General features: G+C 42.2%; 1 protein-coding gene across 1 annotated transcript; it reads right to left on the bottom strand.

Annotated features, from left to right (window-relative positions):
* Nucleotides 1-501: 501 nt before the first annotated feature.
* Nucleotides 502-17,458, bottom strand: ACTR8 (actin related protein 8). The gene is made up of 13 exons (XM_021695212.1): nt 17,201-17,458; nt 13,509-13,679; nt 12,129-12,239; nt 11,392-11,496; nt 10,989-11,162; nt 8,849-8,942; nt 8,503-8,635; nt 6,845-6,998; nt 5,972-6,067; nt 5,136-5,276; nt 3,929-4,193; nt 3,028-3,191; nt 502-1,998 (listed from the first exon to the last, which is right to left on the bottom strand). Exons 1-13 carry the CDS (start codon nt 17,321-17,323, stop codon nt 1,855-1,857), a joined length of 1,875 nt encoding a protein of 624 aa, XP_021550887.1. The 5' UTR covers nt 17,324-17,458; the 3' UTR covers nt 502-1,854.
* Nucleotides 17,459-18,965: the final 1,507 nt, after the last annotated feature.

Raw genomic sequence — 18,965 nt, 5'->3', positions numbered from 1 at the left:
CTGAATCTGCCCTAGAGTGTGGATCAGTTTCCACTAGATGCCTGTTAAAATGTATTTGTGAAGGGCTAATATTATCCTTAAAGGGCCAGGTCTTATGGATAAAATAAAAATCAAAATAAGGAAGCACAGAGTGAAAACTCACCGTGTCCAACTTCACAAGTAGACACTTAGTAATGGCTGAGGCAGTATGTTTAATGTGGTTAAGCTCACTTACTTGTCATGACCAGTTTTTACCACACTTAAAAGTGCTGATAACAGAAGGACACAGCTTATGTCAAAAATTGGACCAGAAACCAACTTCCTCTGAATCAACATCTACCAGTTATAAGAGCAATAGGTGATTATGTAAAAAAAAAAAAAAAAAAAAAGATACACAAAAATACATTTTGCTTTTGGAACTAGGTAACCATTAATAAATTGTGTTGAAACAGCTCAGAAACATAAAATCAACATTGTATAAATTTATTTTATTAAAAAGTTAAAAAAAATAAAGAACATACAATCTTCAAATTGAAAGCACCTTTCAACAGTACCAAGGTAAAATCATTGTTATACCGATGGACTCTTCTTTGTTCCTCACCTACTGATCACATATATGTAGGATACTCCTTGTTATGCAAATGCTCCAGGACCAGCATTTCTCCATGCCCTGAGACTTCTAACCATCCTGTTCTATATTCCATTCTTACCTCCATCTCTTATCCAGCCCTACTTTTGTCAGCCCCCCTCCCCCTCCGCCAGTCCCATTCCACTCCCATATCTCCAGTTCTGGATGAGATGGTGGACGCAGATGCCCAGCAGGAGTGGCAGGAATCAGGCATTCCCCATGCTCCCAGGTCTCTGAGCCCCCAGGCTGTGCTCACTGACAAGCTTCTGTCTCCAGCTAATGCCTAGCCTTCCTCTGGCCAGGGGCTCAGAAGGCTTCACCAAGGCCTGGGCCACTGGTGCTAATAGCTGTCTGTACTTAGATTTCGCTTCAGACTGTTCACAGATTAAGATCAAATGATCTTACTGAGCACAAAGAGTTCCAAAACCTTTCTCTTGGTTCTTCAGATAAAGGAAATTTGGGGACTTGATGATTAAGTTGGCAGTAATAAGGTGACCAGCAGTCACCTTATTCATCTGCACAAGTTAACTATAAATTACACCTGAATTGTTTCTACTTGGCTTTAGGAAGGAAATGGGTTTTCCTTTTCAGTTGTTGTTCTGTTTTGGTCAGATAAGGATTGTTTTCTTTCCGTAAGCCCACCCTGAAGCATGTGGAGTAACCAAAGCCAGCCAGCCCATCCTTAAATCTTTGCCTTCGGAAATCCAGAGCTCAACTGGTCACAGTCTTTTTTGTAATCCAATAGAAAAAGAAAAAAAGAACCTTTTCTCTCCCTATTTGGAATTCTAAGAGCACCCCTGAGTCGAAACAATGTGTGCCTGCTAAAACACGTGAGGGAAGTGGGCTGGCCAGTTCTCAGGATTCAGGTACCCGAGCCATACACCCACCCCTTGTGGCTGTGTGATTATCTGATGACACTAAGGTCAACTTAAGCCAAGGTGTGTACATGGGAGCCACTCAACAGCAACATTTCACATCATCAGGGAGCTCCTGCGACCCTGAGAAAGGGGCAGGAGCATTTACCACTGAAAAGTAAGTTCATATTTATTCGTAAATGTCCTGGCTACAAAAGCAGCTTATAATTTCACACCAATGTCCTATTGTCAACGTAAAAGTTAAAATTCATTTATTTTCCATGAAATTTAAGCATCTAAGTCAATAAATTAAAATATATATATTCTTCAAGAGTCTTTTATATACCAGGAGGCCTATTTTTGGTCTCTAATATAGTGACTTTCTGCCCATTTTCACCAGACAAAAGCAGCTCGCTCTCGTAACATGCGGACACCAAAGCGCTGCCATTCTCTCTGATAAATCCACAGTTCCTGTGTGGTGTCCAAACAAGCCAACACGGCCCCTCCTTTCCATGCAATCAGCCGGGGATCCATATCCTAGGGAAGTGATAAAGGTATTTCAGCAAAAGCAGACAAGACATATACTTAATCATTTCCTTGAATTTGGGGGTAAAAAAACCCTGCTGAATCAATACCTAAAAAGCCAAATTTTTCAACGTGCATTAAAGACTCATCCATACAGGACCCATGAACTACAGACATCTTTCTGTTCCAACCGATAAGAAAACTTTAGTGTTTATTACTGAAGATGCTACTATTCACTATTATTCCACAAATAGGCCCCATATGCAGGAACATACATATAAGGAAATCATAGAGTGGAATAAATATATCCCATAACCCCTTCCTCAGGATTAAAATTAAATAAGAATATCCCCAGGAATTGTTCGTGGGATATAATGAAATACAGACACAATCTTTTTCTAAATTCCAGGGTTTATGTTTCTTTCCAAGATAGTTCAAGCCAAAAGATGCCCTGCTCCAGGGCCAGCAAAAGATCCTTAATATGACAACGAAAACTGGAGTTGTTGTGGCCGATGGGAGACCAGCCAGTCTCTCCCTGCCCCACCCAGTCCTTTTCCAAAGGCATGGCTTTTGGGAAGTCGGTCATGCTACTCTGGAGAGCACAGCAGGGACTAACACCCAGGACTCCAGGCCCCTAGCCCAAAGCTCCTTGCACCAAATCTGTGACCTACTGAAATTTTTCCACTTGCCCAAACCCTTAATTAAGAGCTGCCCAGACGCGGGGTGCCTGGGTGGCTCAGTCGTTAAGTGTCTGCCTTCGGCTCAGGTCATGATCCCAGGGTCCTGGGATCAAGCCCCGCTTCGGGCTCCCTGCTCGGCGGGAAGCCCGCTTCTCCCCCTCCCACTCCCCCTGCTTGTGTTCCCTCTCTCGCTGTGTCTCTGTCAAATAAATAAATAAAATCTTTAAAAAAAAAAAAAGAGCTGCCCAGACGCAAGCTCATGGCTCCCAGGATTTTATCTGTCCACGTACAACATTACAATTAGAAATAATCAGTCCTGGTTTCATTTGCATATAATCCAACTGCACCATGAACAACAGACCTTGGGCCTTGTGATCACATCCACATTCTCAATAATTCGCCTGAATGAAGGTGGCATTTTGTTGAGAATTCTGTGCTGCAGAAATTCTTGAGCTTTATGAAACATCAAACCACCTCCCACCACGAGGATGGAACTGTACATCTTCTTTTTGGTATCATCAGATGCTGAAAAGACAATGATAATCCTTCTACTCTTTTTCTCCATACCCACCACCACCCTGGGCCAAGCCACTGCCATCTCTTGTTTGAACAACTGTAAGAGCCTCCTCAAAGATTTCTCTCCAACCCATACTCAACAATGCAGACAGAAGAATCTTGCAAAACACCAATGTGAGCATGTTGCTATTGCACCCTCCACTCTGCTACTTGCAGGATTAGGACCAAAATCTCTACAGGGACCTACAAAGTCCAGTGTGGCGTGACCACACTGCTTCTCTAGCTTCATCCTGGCCCCTGTCCCCCCAGCCACACTGGCCTCCATAAAGGCCTCTTCCTCTGCCCAGAATGCTACCCTGTGACAGGCTAACCCCCACTCACCTCCTAGATCTCTCTTAAGTGGCTCTTCCCCAAGAAAGTCTTCCCTGCTAAGCCTCCCACCCTCTACACTTCTTCCTCCTAATAAAAGTCCCTGATTAAATCCATCAGAAGCTATGCAAGTCAGTATCCTTTAGTTCGACTTTGCAGCACCTGCCATAGCTGTAATTTCCCATTTGTGTGACAATTTAACTTCTTTGGTCTCCTCTAGTACACTATATGCCCAACGAGGCCAAGAACCAATTCCTAATACCGGACAATGCAAGCACAAAGCAGGGGCTCCACAGTTTTTCAATGCATATGCTGTGCGGCACAACCACACTCTAGCTTGAACCCATTCACCTAACCAGCTTCCGAAACATGCTTACAACAGCAGTCGATGCTGTGAAGAATGGCTTTATCCAGGCCCAGGGCTTTCCCTTCAAACAGAGAGATGGCAGTCTTCCGGGACATCAGTGCTGTGAGAGCCTCCTCAGATTCATTGCCAGCCATCAGACAGTCTCCCTGGGAGGATCCCAAATCCACCTCCTGGGCATGGAGTCTTTCTGGAAGGTCAGAAGACTGGCCACGAAGATCCCCTTCAAATCCAATGGGTTTGGAGGCAGACTTTCGGTCAGCAGTAGCTTTGGCAGACTTTAAATTAATCAAAAGGACAATCAAGTGGATGGCAGGACTAGAACAGAACAGTGTTGATGTTCTCCAGCTAGAACCCACCCGTCCCTACTGCACTATTTTACACTACTATAAAGCAAAGGTCCATCACTGTGGTGCAGAGGGAATGTATGCTAGTATACAGCCAACCACCTGGACCCACTCCCAAATCACCTGGGAGTGAGACGTGGTGTACAAAAGATGAGGATGTGCTGACAATTCCAAAGCAGTCACTGGCAGGCAGGGCAAGTCTCACGACCTTACTATCACTGGTTGGATTTTAAAACTGAAATGTCAGCGTACATGGACATTTCCCCCTTGAGCGGAGTTTTTAAGTGGAGTATTTTAGTAGGATTCTTGCGCCTGTGGCTATTTATGGAATCCTCATTTTCAGACCTTATCTAACCACCTGATGCTCAGGAACAAGTACTAGAGAAGGTTTAGAGCCCTCCTCCCTCCATCATGAGCTGCTGTTTCATTGGCAAATAAGAGCTTTAATTTGTGCCCCCGCATCAGACATCCTATTACTGGGATCATTAGCTCTGGACAAAAGAATTCAGCTTTTTGCCTAGACCACATACTGTTTACATTATAATTTTTAAAATAGGTGAGGTTTTACTGAAAATATTCCCTACTGAATAAATGTTCAAAAGGAAATAATGTATACACCAAAAAGAAGTATCTTCATTAAACTAACTTTTAAGTGTGTGGACTGGTATTCTGAAAATTGGATTAACGTCTACTGAATGAAGAAATCTGTCATCTGGATTTTAAATTTAGACTTCATTTCATCTACAGTTCTAAACACAGTATTAGCTTTGGTATGCACTGCAGACTGCAGTGACTGCAACAATCCGTTAATGATGGGCAAACTTCTCCTGCAGGGGCAAGGGTGTCTCTTCTCACACCAGAATCCCTGCAGACCTGTTCCTGCTTGCTCTGCGTGGCCAGCAGGTAATGCTCATCATGAGGATCCTCAGGGTCTCCCTGAGATCTGTGCTGCAAAGTTGTCATTTTCTGGCCAACAATTCCAAAAGTTGCTGGGTAAAACAAAGCCATTGGGGCCTGTGCAAGGAAGGAAAAAAAAAAAGATCAACCAAGGACACTGCCTTCTGAAAAAACTGATCCATTAAATTCTGTTCTTCCCAAAACAAAACTGACAGATCAGATCCTAGAAAGTAGACTAAATAAGCATTCTCTTTTGGGAGTAGCATTATTTCTTCATTGCACAAGAGGCCAGAAAACTTATAGAAATCATCCAACTGAGTGAGTGATATGACACCAGGGAGAAATGACAAAGCAAATGTAATGCAAGTGCCAGGGCACCTGGGTGGCTCAGTTGGTTAAGCGTCTGCCTTCAGCTTAGGTCATGATTTGGGGATCCCGGGATCGAGCCCCATGTCAGGCTCCCTGCATAGGAAGTCTGCTTCTCCGTCTCCCTGCTCCTTCTCACTCTCTCTCACTCTAAAATAAAAATTTTTAAAAATGTAATGCAAGTGCCCAATAAGCTACTTTATAATTTCTTATAAAAGTACTCCTCTCTCTAAACAATAACTAACCATACAGTGGCTAATTAGAAAGATGGTCCTCAGATCTATTTTAATCTGTATTCTATTGGTGGCTTAAAAGCTGGTTTACAGACAGTCTAAACCAGTTGATATTCTGACCTCATGAAGTTTCAGAGAAGTACACATTCTCTCAGTCTGACTGAACCTGGCTGGCTTTCATTCTGCCCATGAAAATATACAGCTATGTATTACCTGGAGTTTTTCATCTCCTAATCGAAACTGGTAAAGCAGGGCAGGGGAATCTGGATGTCGAATCTGAAACTCATGATCCTGAAGTCCAGAGATGTCCTGATTCCAGGAAAAGATGCTGTTAGTGAACCAGTAAAAGTGCATGTAAACTCCTCAAATGACAGTTAAGCCTCTCCACCATCTGAATCTCACCTATAACGAGGCTGCCCTGTGACTTTCTACCATTTCTTTTTTTTTCCATTTCAACTGGAACTTAGTAAAACAAGAGTCCAAATGTACTTGCTTCCCTTTTAACACTTCTGAAATTTCTACCATTTACATTTTTTCATTATCGATAAACACTAACACAAACACAGACCCAAATCAATAAGCCAATTCCCTCAATAAGTGGGAAATGATACCCAGTCTTAGGTTTCTCAAAATTTCGTTATTCAGAATTAGATTGCTTGAAAAATGTCAGGGAAAAGAAAAGGTCTGAAACAGAAAGCATAAAAAAATAGGAATCCACATACGGCAATGATAACATGTTGATTGTTTACAACACTAAGAAAGTGCTTCAACTGATGCCATTTTATTAAATGTCTGTACCTTTACATTCATTACACCTAAAGGTTTATCTTCATCTTGATCAAAGATCCTAAAGAGAGACAAATTTGCTAACACTCTTTCTTAAAAAACCAGCTAACCAGAGCCTGAGAAACAGCTAACAGCTCTGACCTTACCAAAACACTCTCACTCCTTAAGAACTTTAATTTCAAGGTTCTCTCAACTTGGGTTGAAAGGGTAGCATAATACTATTATATTTTTAATTGCCTTTTAAATATCTTAATTTTTTCTGAAAACAAAAATAATCAGCAATTTTGATTTTACTCCCACCTGATCTAAATGACAGAAAGTTTCTTTAAGGTGCTGCAGAAGAAGACAATCCATTTTATTTGTTAGCTGGCATTCTCGGTAAGGGAACCCGGCTCGCTGCATCAGCCAGTAGAAACACCTTGACACGTCAGACCCCCCATAGGCCAGACAGAGCCTAGAGTTAGAAGCAAAGACAGGTGGGTTATCTGTTGGTCAAGAAGGTGCAAAGGGCATTTCAAAAACTCAATCAGGCACAGTGAAACATAACAAGTCTCAAAAGATGTTTATGGTAGGAATAAAAAATGAAAGGGCAGGACGGATGGACGGGAGGGGGAAATGGAACCCTAGCAAACAACCAGTGGTGGGCACCTAACAGCAGTCATGCTATTTGCAAAAAAGTTCCCAAGAAACAGAATACCAACGACTAAATGCAACTCATTTCTAAGTCACTGTGTTTACCATATGATAGTTGTTTGCCTGTCTATACTCCTCAGTCTATCAAGTTGACAGGCAGTGACACAAGACAAACTCTCAGGAGAAAACTTGAAAGAGTATACTACCCATTAATTGAACGGTTCTATGACTTGGAAAGAGCACCGCTATGTTATTTTAGAGGTGGGAGACCCAGGCCCAGTGCTTTCTCCATATTCTGAGAACCAATGGCATTAAGTAATACATAAACAATGGATAAGCCAAATTAACGTATACTGGGTTTTACAATGCATCATAATTTGGGGTGGAAGGCAACAGATCAACCTTTCTTATGGACTGCTTAGGCCCTCTTTTATTTTATTTTTTTTTTAAAGATTTTATTTATTTATTTATTTGAGAGAGAGAATGAGAGAGAGAGAGAGCATGAGATGGGGGAGGGTCAGAGGGAGAAGCAGACTCCCTGCCGAGCAGGGAGCCCGATGTGGGACGCGATCCAGGGACTCCAGGATCATGACCTGAGCCAAAGGCAGTCGCTTAACCAACTGAGCCACCCAGGCGCCCCCCTAGGCCCTCTTTTAAATGTTTCTATACCCTGCATCTCCAACTAAGGGATAGGAAGAACTACAGCATCCTGAAGAAGCCATCCGGGGAGCACAAAAATGCTGCAGAGAACCTGTATGTGCACTGCCTCAGTGTGCTCACCCGTGTTGGGCTTGTCTCAGGAAGGACAAGCAGCAAACCTGCTCCTGAGAGTTATTTTATTACCTCTTGTATCAGTGATGACATCACGAAGGGACTTGACCAGAAAGCTACTCTTCACTCACTGAACCATTACGACAAAAGCAAATACTCACAATGCTAGACAGAGAATTCAGACCTGAAAACCTCTTTCCCCAACATGACTTGCCTAAATAAAGCTTTGCCGTGAGCACGACTTGTATCTCTACATCAGACCACAACCAAACACAGAGCTAATATATACGCTGCCTCTGTGGGAAAGCACACAATGCAAGCTAGGATTTTCAGGAGCTGCTGATGTGAACTCATAGCAGAGAGTTCTAACAGGAAGGATAAAATCAGGGGTTTATAGCCTTGCTAGAATTTGCACTTCCACAATCTGGGTTTCCTATGCAAACTTTGAATATATAATTCCTTATAAAAATTTTCTTTTTAAATTCTGATGTTTTATAGCTGAACAGGCTGTGAGGGGAGAAGGAGCAGAGAACACAACCTTCCAAGGTCCTTACCGAGTATTCCGATGAGAGACCCCATCCTCCACACAGCACACACTTGTCTTCTGGTCTCCAACATCCACAATACATGTGCTGCTTAAACCACTTCCGAAGGTGGCACACACAGACTCTTGATGGACCACAATCCCTGAAACACAAAGGTAGAGAAGCAATCAGCTAGGGAGCAGTAAAGATCCTAAGACAAATCATCAATTAAAGTCTGGGAACCCCTGGGCAATCGAGCACGGCTGATCCTCTCAGAATAAGCATTTTAATAAAGTAGTGAATTAGATTAACTTTGTCGGCAAAAAAGAAAAACAATCTCATTTCAAGTAGATTTCTCTGGAATATCCAGACATACCTGAAAAACCCATCTTCATTAGGATCATATTCACTAATTCTTTCACATGCTGTTTATTATAGATATCAGGAATTAGCAAGATACATCTATAATACTAAAAAAGAAAAACAAAAGAAAAAAAAAAGAGAAGACGGTTAATACTAAAGTCAGGTCAAAATAAATGTCATTACACTTGTCTTCAGGGAGAATTCGCTCTAAAGGATGGCAGCAATGGTTAGAGGCCCAGAACAAAAGCTCAAACCTCTCTTTTAGGTTTAACGAAAAACAGAAAATGTTGAAGTTGTGTGGGTTTTTTTCCTTTAAATTATTAAAAACTTGTGAAATGGTATTACAACCCCAGATTTCAAGATATACTACAAAGCTATAATAATCAAAACAGTATGGTACTTGCACAAAAACACACAGATCAATGGAACAGAATAGAACCCCAAAATAAACCCATACTTATATGATAAATTGATCTTCGACAAAGGAGGCAAGAATATGCAATGGGAAAGACAGTGTCTTCAATAAGTGGTGCTGGGAAAACTGGACAGCTACATGCAAAAGAATGACATGTGACCACTTTCTTACACCATGACAAAAATAAACTCAAAATGGGTTAAACACATAAATGTGAGACCTGAAACCATAAAACTCCTAGAAGAAAACCCAGGCAGCAAGTTCTTTGACCTTAGCCCTAATTTTTCTAGATATGTCTCCTGAGGCAAGGGAAACAAAAGCAAAAATAAACTACTGGGGCTACGCCAAAATAAAAAGTTTGCACAGAGAAGTAAACCATCAACAAAATGAAAAGGCAACCTACTTAGCTGGAGAAGACATCTGCAAATGATATATCTGATAAGAGATTAATAGTCAAAATATAGAAAGAACTTATACAACTCAACACCGGAAAAACAAATAAGCCAATTAAAATAATGGGCAGAGGACCTGAATAGACATTTTTCCAAAGAACACAGACAGAAGGCCAACAGACACATGAAGAGATGCTCAACATCACTCATCATCAGGGAAATGCAAACCAAAACCACAATGAGGTATCACCTCAACCTGTCAGAATGACTACTTACCAAATAGACAAGAAATAATAAGTGTTCCGTGAGAATGTGCAGAAAAAGTGGGAATGTAAACTGGCATAGCTACTATGGAAAACAGAATGAAGATTCCTAAAAAATTAAAAACAGAAATACCACACAACCCAGTAATTCCACTACTGGGTATTACCCAAAGAAAATTAAAACAGTAATTTGAAACAAATACATGCACATCTATGTTCATTGCAGCATTCCTTACAATAGCCAAGATATGGAAGCAATCTAAGTGTCTGTCAAAGATGGATGGATAAAGAAGATGCGGTACATATATACAATGGAGTATTACTCAGCCATCAAAAAGAATGAGATCTTGCCATTTGCAACGACGTGGATGGACCTATAGGACCTTATGCTATAAGTGAAATAAGTCAGAGAAAAATAACTACCATATGATTTCACTTATATGCAGAACCTAAAAAAACCCAACCAAAAAAAAGCAGAAACAGACCCATAAATATAGAGAACTCACTCATGGTTGCCAGAGTGGAGGAGGGAGGGGGATGGGCAAAATGGGTGAAGCGGAGTGGGAGATAAAGGCTTCCAGTTATGGAATGAATAAGCCATGGGGATGAAAGATACAGCAACACAGGGAACATAGTCGATGGTACTGTAACAACACTGTATGGTAACAGATGGCAGCTACACTTGTGGTGAGCACATTATGTATAGGGCTGTCCAATCACTGTGTTGTACACCTAAAACTAATGTAACCTTGTGTCAACTATACTTCAATTGAAAAAGAAAACAAAACAAAACCTTGTGAAATCAAAAATAAGTCAACAAATGTGAACTGAAAAAGGCCCAGAGAGAAGGTATAAACATGAGCAAGCTTGCTGGTTGCAGAGCAGTAGGGACACCACAGAAACAAACACAGTAAGAAAAAGAGAAATCACCAGAGGTGAAGTCAGTGAAGAAGGAAAGCTATCCTCAACACCTTAAGACTGAGAATGCTTCAAGGACACTAGATTACAAACAACCCAGTAATACGTACTTTTACTGATCAAGAATCTTAAAGCCAATCCAAGTAACTGTGAATTTTAGCTCACCTTTAAATCTTTCAGGGGGATTTCCAAATATTTTTGGATTGCGTGAGACCATATTACTTCAATATCTGCCAAAACAGCCGTAAGGGAGCCCCCAGGTCCCAGGTGAATATTTAACTGACCTCTTCTGATAGGCCAGTGAATATTATAACAGTCCAATGGGTTAACGTATAAGGCCTAGAAAAGATGGGGAGATGAATACATTGTTAAAACTTCTCTTGGGCTTTTTTTGGATTCACATTAAAATATCTAAGGCCAGAGTTATGATTAACATTTGCTGACTATTCCAAATGCTGAGAGTGGAGTATCTAACATCACAGGAGCCTGTGTGAGTATCCAGGTCTGCAAGGAAGATTATGAATTCTAGGAAACAACTAGAACTGGATGACACTGCAAAGTTCCCTACCTCTTCTCCCACCAAAAACTCTGGGTGATGAGATGTGTTTGTCCACTTGTTTCCAGAACAGTGATCTAAAATTGCAGGTCGCATCTGCTTGTTGTAGGAGCGTGCCTGAAACACCAGAAACACCAGAAACTTCTCTGAATTTATGTAAGAAAAAAAGAAGAGGGGAGAGGAGAAATGTAGTATGAATTCTCTTTTCTCCTCTCTCTCACAGACCAGATACAGCAGCAAAAGTTAATCACAAATCCTACATATCTGGCAAAATACTAACTCGTCACAAAAAGATTCTCTTGGCCTTTTCCAAAATTGTGATTTTTCCCATGGTTTTAATAACCTAGGCTGTGATTCATAGCCAGTCCAAAATTAATATTGCACTCTGTTTAAAGCTGAATATACATCTACATATTATACCAACTCATGTCCATTTCTAATAGTATTTTTTATCATATTAAAATAGCAATTATAGTAAGAATATTGCTTCCCACCAAGATCCTGGGATTAGACACTTAAGACTCTCAAGTAAACTACGAATTTTTATTAACTTGCCACAAGAAACACCGTCTTTTAAATTATTTGGCTTGCCCAAGCATTTATGACATTGATTTGGGTATTCCGTAGGTGGTTATGAATGGTTTTTCTTTCTTTTTTAAGGAAATCCCATCTTTAATTTGCATAATGCAATCAAGGGAGCACATGAATAGCACTTATGACAGAATAAATCTGAAGAGTTAAGACTGAACCTGTTCAGGGGACACGGGAATCCGTCTTGTGCCATTTGACATCTTTTTAGACCATATTGCTTGATCCACCATTTTAAGGCCATTTTGTCTTTGTTCATTACTCTCTGGTTTCTGGGGGGGGAAAAAATGAAGGATGAGCAGCACAAAGGATTTAGTGAAAAGAGAAAGCAATGTGGCAAACTACTGATTTAATCCACCAAGAGGAAATGCTCCCTCATAAACAAGGAACAGCATTTCCTTAATTTTTGCCATATGTATCAATCTTAATAATTGTAAGTAATCTTTTTATTATTTATAAATAAAAAAGTCAGAAAGGAACCCTCACCATAAACCAACTATTTGCAAAAATCTATAACCTCAAGTGAAGTTTAAGTGATAAAATTGTTCACGGCCCTAAGCACTGGATAGCTACTTAGTATTTACAAAGTATTTCAGAGACTTTTCCAAACATCTACATAATTCTCATATTTACAATTCTGTAACAGTGTTATATTCACTCAGGTTATTTTGTTTATTCAGCAGGTATTCAAGTCCCTGTGACATTGTAAAAAAACCATCTATTAAAAAAAAAAAATCTATAAATATCTCCATGGAAAGCTACTGTTTTCTATCAACTTTTACTCGTGAGATTTATGTACTATAGAACTGTAAAATCCAAAGATATAAATGGATTTAAATTCTTATACCCTCAAGTTACACTTAAGCTTCGAAATAGACTTAGGTAGTCTTCCAGTTATGCTAAAAAAAGTGGAACCCTAAATAAAGCTTATTAACAGAAGTACAGAAACTTCAAGTTCCTAAAACTATCTTTCATCTAAAACTTAAAAGTGGATTACAATGCAATATGCATATTTTAACACCTACCATGAAAAATTCTTCTGATAATTACTATCTGCAAGATAGGATAACGTATATGCTAACTGCAAGGATATATACAGTCTTGCTTTTAAATTATAATTTGATCTAAGATTGGAGAAAGTGATTATAACAATTCAATTTGCTCACGGATTGAAAATACAAACTCAATATAAACTCTAAGTATCTGGAAGAGAAAAATATGGCTGTTCAGAGACCTTAATGCATCACTTTAAGTGACTGACGATTCTGTATCTTCCATTAAAAATCACCTTCATCAATACCCAATTCATACTGATGGGTTAAAATAATTTTGATCTGCTTTTGTTATAATTATTTCTTTACAATCTAAAACCATAGCTCACATGAAAAATGCTATTTGTAACCCTGAATGATGTTATTATTTTAAAACACATTAAAGCTATGAAGATGTTAATTCAAGTATACACAGTATTCTTGAATGTCTAAGCTCCCCCAAGGAAACAACCGTGGGCTTTCTCTCCAGATCCTCCATTTCTGACTTACATTTAGTCCTTCCCTTAGGAGCCAGTTGTCCTTGTATAGTGGCTGCCCTTGTTGTTTGTGTCTTCGTGCAATGACATGAGGAATGCTAGCAGGAAGTGTGTCTGTGGCTCGACCAATCCTTAAGGTTGTTGAACCTGGATGTATGACCACAATGAAGTTGCTCTGGATTTGCTGCAAATATAAAACACAGGAGTGTGACCTTAGTAAATAATATACAGGTAACAAGTTAAAAAACATACAGGTAACAGGCTAGACTAAGAAGTGAGTTCCCTGTGATGACTATCAGACTCACAGGTATCAAAATAATTCAGTGAAGGTAGCTCTTTGAGAGGCGTCCAATTATTGCTCTCTACCTGAATGCAAACTCATTTCATATTTCTGTGCTCCCAGTACACAGGTCAACATCTGTTTAAATGAACAAAACCATAAATATCCAATGCAAGTTAACCTACAATTACTGAGCATTTCTGTGCCAGGTACTGGGGGTACAATGGTGAGCAAGACAAAATCCTGACCACGAGAGAACTTGCAGTTTACTAGGGGAAACAGACAAGGAGTAAGTATAGGGAATACTACGACTAGCAAAATACTAGCTAAATCTGAATCACCTAAAGATGTTTGTAAATAAAAAACTAGACTCTAAGCCTCCACTACAAATTTTCTGATTCAGAACTTCCAGGGAGGGAGCCTAGATATCTGCAACTTTCAAAAGTTCCTGAGGTGATCAGTATGATCCCTCAGGTTTGACAATCACTGGTTGAACAGGTTAGGGGAGAAAGTCACATAAGCACAGAATTATTATTTTGTAATGCTGGAAAGTAAGACTTTATACAGCAACCACTTCTGAGTGTATGCATAAGCCACATTTTGTTCATTGTTTTTAAAACACTTTACCTCTTGTTAGTTCTGTGCTATTCACCTAATCTGGCAAAAGTTTGGGGTTAAAATGCCAGAGTTCACTATTCTATCCTCATAGGTCAGAAAACTTCGCTGCATTTCACAATCCATTCTTGGGAAATGGTGGTGAACAAGAAATGACAAAGCATATATCAGGACAGTGGAGTGATTCCTGTGAGCTTTACTTTCAGATGGTAATTGTTTCATATCTGTAATTTGCAAGGGGGGGCAGAACATAATCTGAATCAGTTTGGGAACCTTTACCTTGTAAACTGAGGGACCCAGAGTTTCAGTAGAGACCAGGGGAAGAAGGGACTCTGACAATCCCTGTGACAACAGGATACCCTCTGTGGAGAACCACCATTCCTACACGACTCCTTAGCCTGCACCTACTCAGCCCTGCCCTTGAGCTATAGTTGTGTTTTCTTGCATGTCTCCATTTAAAACATTTCCATAGCTTGCCCATAAGATAAAGTCCAGAACCTGTGAGATCAAGATTCTGTCTACTTCTCTAGCCTTACTCGACAACCACCTCCTTTCTGGTCTCTTTAATCTTCCCAATCTAGATCTCTCTTGATTTTTTTTTTTTTTTAAAGATTTTATTTATTTATTTGACAGAGAGAGACATAGCGAGAGAGGGAATACAAGCAGGGGGAGTGGGAGAGGGAGAAGCAGGCTTCCCGCTGAGCAGGGAGCCCCTTGTGGGACTCGATCCCAGGACCCTGGGATCACGACTTGAGCCGAAGGCAGACGCTTAACGACTGAGCCACCCAGGCACCCCAGATCTCTCTTGATTTCTTAACTCACCACGCTGACTTCTAGGTCTTCACACAGGTAACTCCCCTTGCCTGCTATATCCTTTCTCCCTGGTAAATCTTATTTCTCCCTTTAGTTCGGAAGTTAAATGTCATCAAACTAGGTTTGCTTATCCCCTGGAAATATAATTTTCATGGCACCTGTCATGCTTGTAATTATTTACTGCCTGCCCTCCCAACACACAAAAACCTTCATGTAAAAAGGGATCACTTCTGAATTGTTCACTACTCTATGCCCAGGCACACAGGACCCTAGGAGGTGTTTGCTGAATGCACCTCTTTCACGTGGTTGGCATGATGTTAAATAGTACTTCCCAAGCTTTTTTGTGCTATGGCAGACCTTTGTGCAGTAGATTGGAGTAAAAAGATGAAGCTGCTTGCCATCAGGGATACCTGTCCCTCATTCACAGCACACAGGCTGCAGCACATTAACTGGAAAGCTCTGGGGTTAGTAATGGCAGTTTTCCAAAGTGTGGACAAATATTTTTTAATAATTACATATTTATTTTAACATATTAGGAAAAAACTAGCCCGTACATCCCACAAATCATTTCCCGAATATTACTGCTTAAATAAGACTTAGTAAAAAAGTTACTAAGCAACTAATGGATATGAAAAAGCCACAGAGAACATGGAAAAACTAAAGGGTGTTAAACAACTGACTAAAGTTAAAGAAATGCTGCTGGCCCTGTTAAGGGCCCAGGCTCTGCATTCACAGGTCTGGCTTCAAATTTATACTGCACCACTTCCTTGCTCTGATGAAGTTCCTACCTCATAGAGTTATTGTGAGGATTAAGCTAATCATGTAGCTCAGTCTGGCTAGCTCTTCCAAAGTTCTCCACTGCCTTCCAGAAGAAAGCAGACTCTGGCTGACTCTCATAATAGCTTCTGCTAAGATCTCCAGTGTCACCTTTTGCCCCTTCTTCCTCACTTCCGACATCCTGATCACCAAAACTTCATATGCTCTCCTGGCCCAGGTCTCTTCCACACTGTTCTCCTTCCCTGAGATTCCCCCTGGCTAACTCCTAATCATTCTTTAGGTCTTGATCCTGAAGTCACGTCCTTTAAACCGTCCCAAGCCATCGGGGCCAGAGGAGGTACCTGCTGTATGTGCCCAATACTTCCCTATGGCCTTAAGCACTAGCCCATCCCACGCCATGCCCTAATACCTGCAGCCTCACGCCCAACTGTGAGCTCTACCTTCCTGCCTCCCACTCACAGAATGAAAGAATCCTAGAGGGTGGGAACCGCAAAGCCCTTACAGACCATCCAGTCTGCTGCCTCAACTAGACGGGTGGAGAAACTGAGGCCTGTGCGACAGTAAGAACCACCCTTGAGGTTTACCGTGAGCCCGCACGGTGCTATATATCTACAGCTGCCTGGCCAGTTGGGTATTATCCTTAACCCATCCACCAGTTAGGAAGCTGCCTCAGAGATGTCCAACATGAAATTGAGCATTTCAATGCCTCCTTACTTTAGCTGTGAATTTGCCCATTTTCCTACGGCAACGTTGATTTATTTTTTTTCACTGATCAGTAAGAATACACACACACACACACACACACACACAGGGCCTTTGCTTGCCATGCAACTGCAAATAATTTTTTCGGGTTAGTAGGCTTTACTCTTGTTCTGGTTTTGACACACAAACTCTTCATGTCTATTTAGACAGTCGTCTGCCTTTTTTCCTAGCGTTATACTTGGACTCCACTCCGACGTTTCCTTCACAGAGGAATACGCCTGCCCCGCCAACTGTGTCTGCCCGGTACTAAACTCTACCTGCGGTCACTGACACCCCACAACAGCTTGGAAGGTAGGTGAAAGCCGGCTCCCGGGTCCGCGGCCGGCCGGGGACGGAACTACTCTCCGCGCCAGCCACCAGGGTGGGGAGGGCCGGAAGCCTCGCGTTGCCGCCTGCTTTCCCTCCCCGGCCCGGCCGGAAGGCCCTCACCGAGGCCCGCCCCCGGCGCCTCGTCTCACCTCCTGTAGCGACTCCGGCACCAGCGCGGGCACGATGGGTCGTTTCACGCCGCGCTGCTCCTTTTCCTTCTCCCCGCCCTTCTCCTTCCCGTTCTCCGCATCCCCCTTCTCCGCCTGGGTCATCGCGGCCGCGGGCGCCCACCGGCCTCCACCCTCAGGGAAGCGCTGCACCCGCCGGAGCTGGAGGGGCCCCGCGCACGCGCAACCTCCCAGCCGGCTGCCCGGCAAGCAAGATGGCCGTCGGGCAGCCGCCCCGGAGACTTCCGGGAAAACGGAGGGGCGGAGCCGCCCGGAGGAGGAGGACGCGGTGGGGTGGGGCGTGGATGGGTGGGTGTTGCTGTGATTGGTCCTGGCGGTACCATGCCCACAGCGGACTTGTTTTTATTTTGAGCGCTCACCAAGGAGCAGCTGGTACCCGGCATCGCGCTTCGCTCACACCTGCCTCTTCCGGGCTTCCCAGACCCCACACATACTCCTAGTCCTCATACTGCGCTGGTTATGCTCAGTCCAGCCTCTGATGATAAGGTGTTCTTGAGTTAGGGCGCCTCACTCCACACCCCTTGGGTGACTTTATCTACTTTCATGGCTTTACATATGAAGGTAACTCCCAAATACGTGATTCCAGTCTGGAAGTCTCCTTGAGATCCAGACTGATAACCAATTGCCTATTTGGTATCCCCATATGGATGTCCACAAGGCATTGCAAACTTAAATGAGCCCAAACTGGAACTCTTGATCCGCACCGCGCCCCCCCCCCCCACGGCCAAAAAACCCCCTACTGCCACTTTCACCAATTCAGTAAATACCAGGTTGATTCTTCAGTTGTCCAGTTCATCAGCAAATCTGGTAGTCGCTAAAATACATCTTGAAAGAACCCACTTCTCCACTCCTACTGCTGCTACTTAGCCCAAACTCGTATCATCTCACGTGGGCTGTAACAGCCTTATAGCCCAAGCCCCTGCTTGGTCTTTCTTGTCTTCAGTCTTTTTTTTTTTTTTTTTTTAAGATTTTATTTATTTATTTGAGAGAGAGAATGGGATAGAGACAGAGAGAGCATGAGATGGGGGAGCGTCAGAGGGAGGAGCAGACTCCCTGCCGAGCAGGGAGCCCGATGCGGGACTCGATCCAGGGACTCCAGGATCATGACCTGAGCCGAAGGCAGTCGCTTAACCAACTGAGCCACTCAGGCGCCCTCTTCAGTCTGTTCTTAATTCGGTTGCCCAAGTGTCAAGTTTTAAAGTATGTAGTTAAGTCAGTACTACAGACCCAGCACTCATTTAATACCACCAATGTGTTATCTCAAAAATTAAACCCATGCTTTGTTTCCCCTTGCTCATGGAACAGAATCTAAACTAACCACAGCCTAGAAAGCCATTCTTAATCCAGTCCTTGCTACATCTCTAAATTCACCTTCTCTCTCTCCGGTTGGCATTTCCAGCTACACTTACTTTCTTCCAGCTTCTCGGACATGCCAAGCCCTTCCTGTCATTGAGCCATCACTCATGTTGTCCCCTTTGCCTTGGGTGCTCTTCCCTCAGCTGGCTTTCTCGGCCTGTCTCAACTCGAATGTTACCTCAGAGAAGCCTCCCTGTTATCTTATTTCCTTTGAAGCAGGAATTAAGTCTGTATTTAACTTGCCTGCTGTTTCCTACACTAGAAAGTAAGCTCCATGAAGAGGAACTTTGTCTTATTGGCCACTGTTATCTTCAGCACATAGTAGGCGCCCAATAATTACTTGTGGATTAAATACTGCTGAATGGGGGTG

The sequence above is a fragment of the Neomonachus schauinslandi genome, chromosome 1, assembly GCF_002201575.2.
Source record: "Neomonachus schauinslandi chromosome 1, ASM220157v2, whole genome shotgun sequence".
NCBI lineage: Eukaryota > Metazoa > Chordata > Mammalia > Carnivora > Phocidae > Neomonachus > Neomonachus schauinslandi.
Note: the sequence above shows the minus strand (reverse complement) of the source record. Positions and strands in the feature narration are given on the sequence as shown.

Bases quoted from the DNA above. Each gene is read 5' to 3' on its own strand.
- ACTR8 (XM_021695212.1), bottom strand. From the start codon at position 17,323: ATGACCCAGGCGGAGAAGGGGGATGCGGAGAACGGGAAGGAGAAGGGC. The intron at 12,240-13,508 runs GTAAGTCAGAAA...TTCCCCCCCCAG, and splicing joins TCCTAAGGGAAGGACTAAAT to AAACCAGAGAGTAATGAACA. The intron at 11,497-12,128 runs GTTCAGTCTTAA...CTGGTGTTTCAG, and splicing joins TTCCCGTGTCCCCTGAACAG to GCACGCTCCTACAACAAGCA.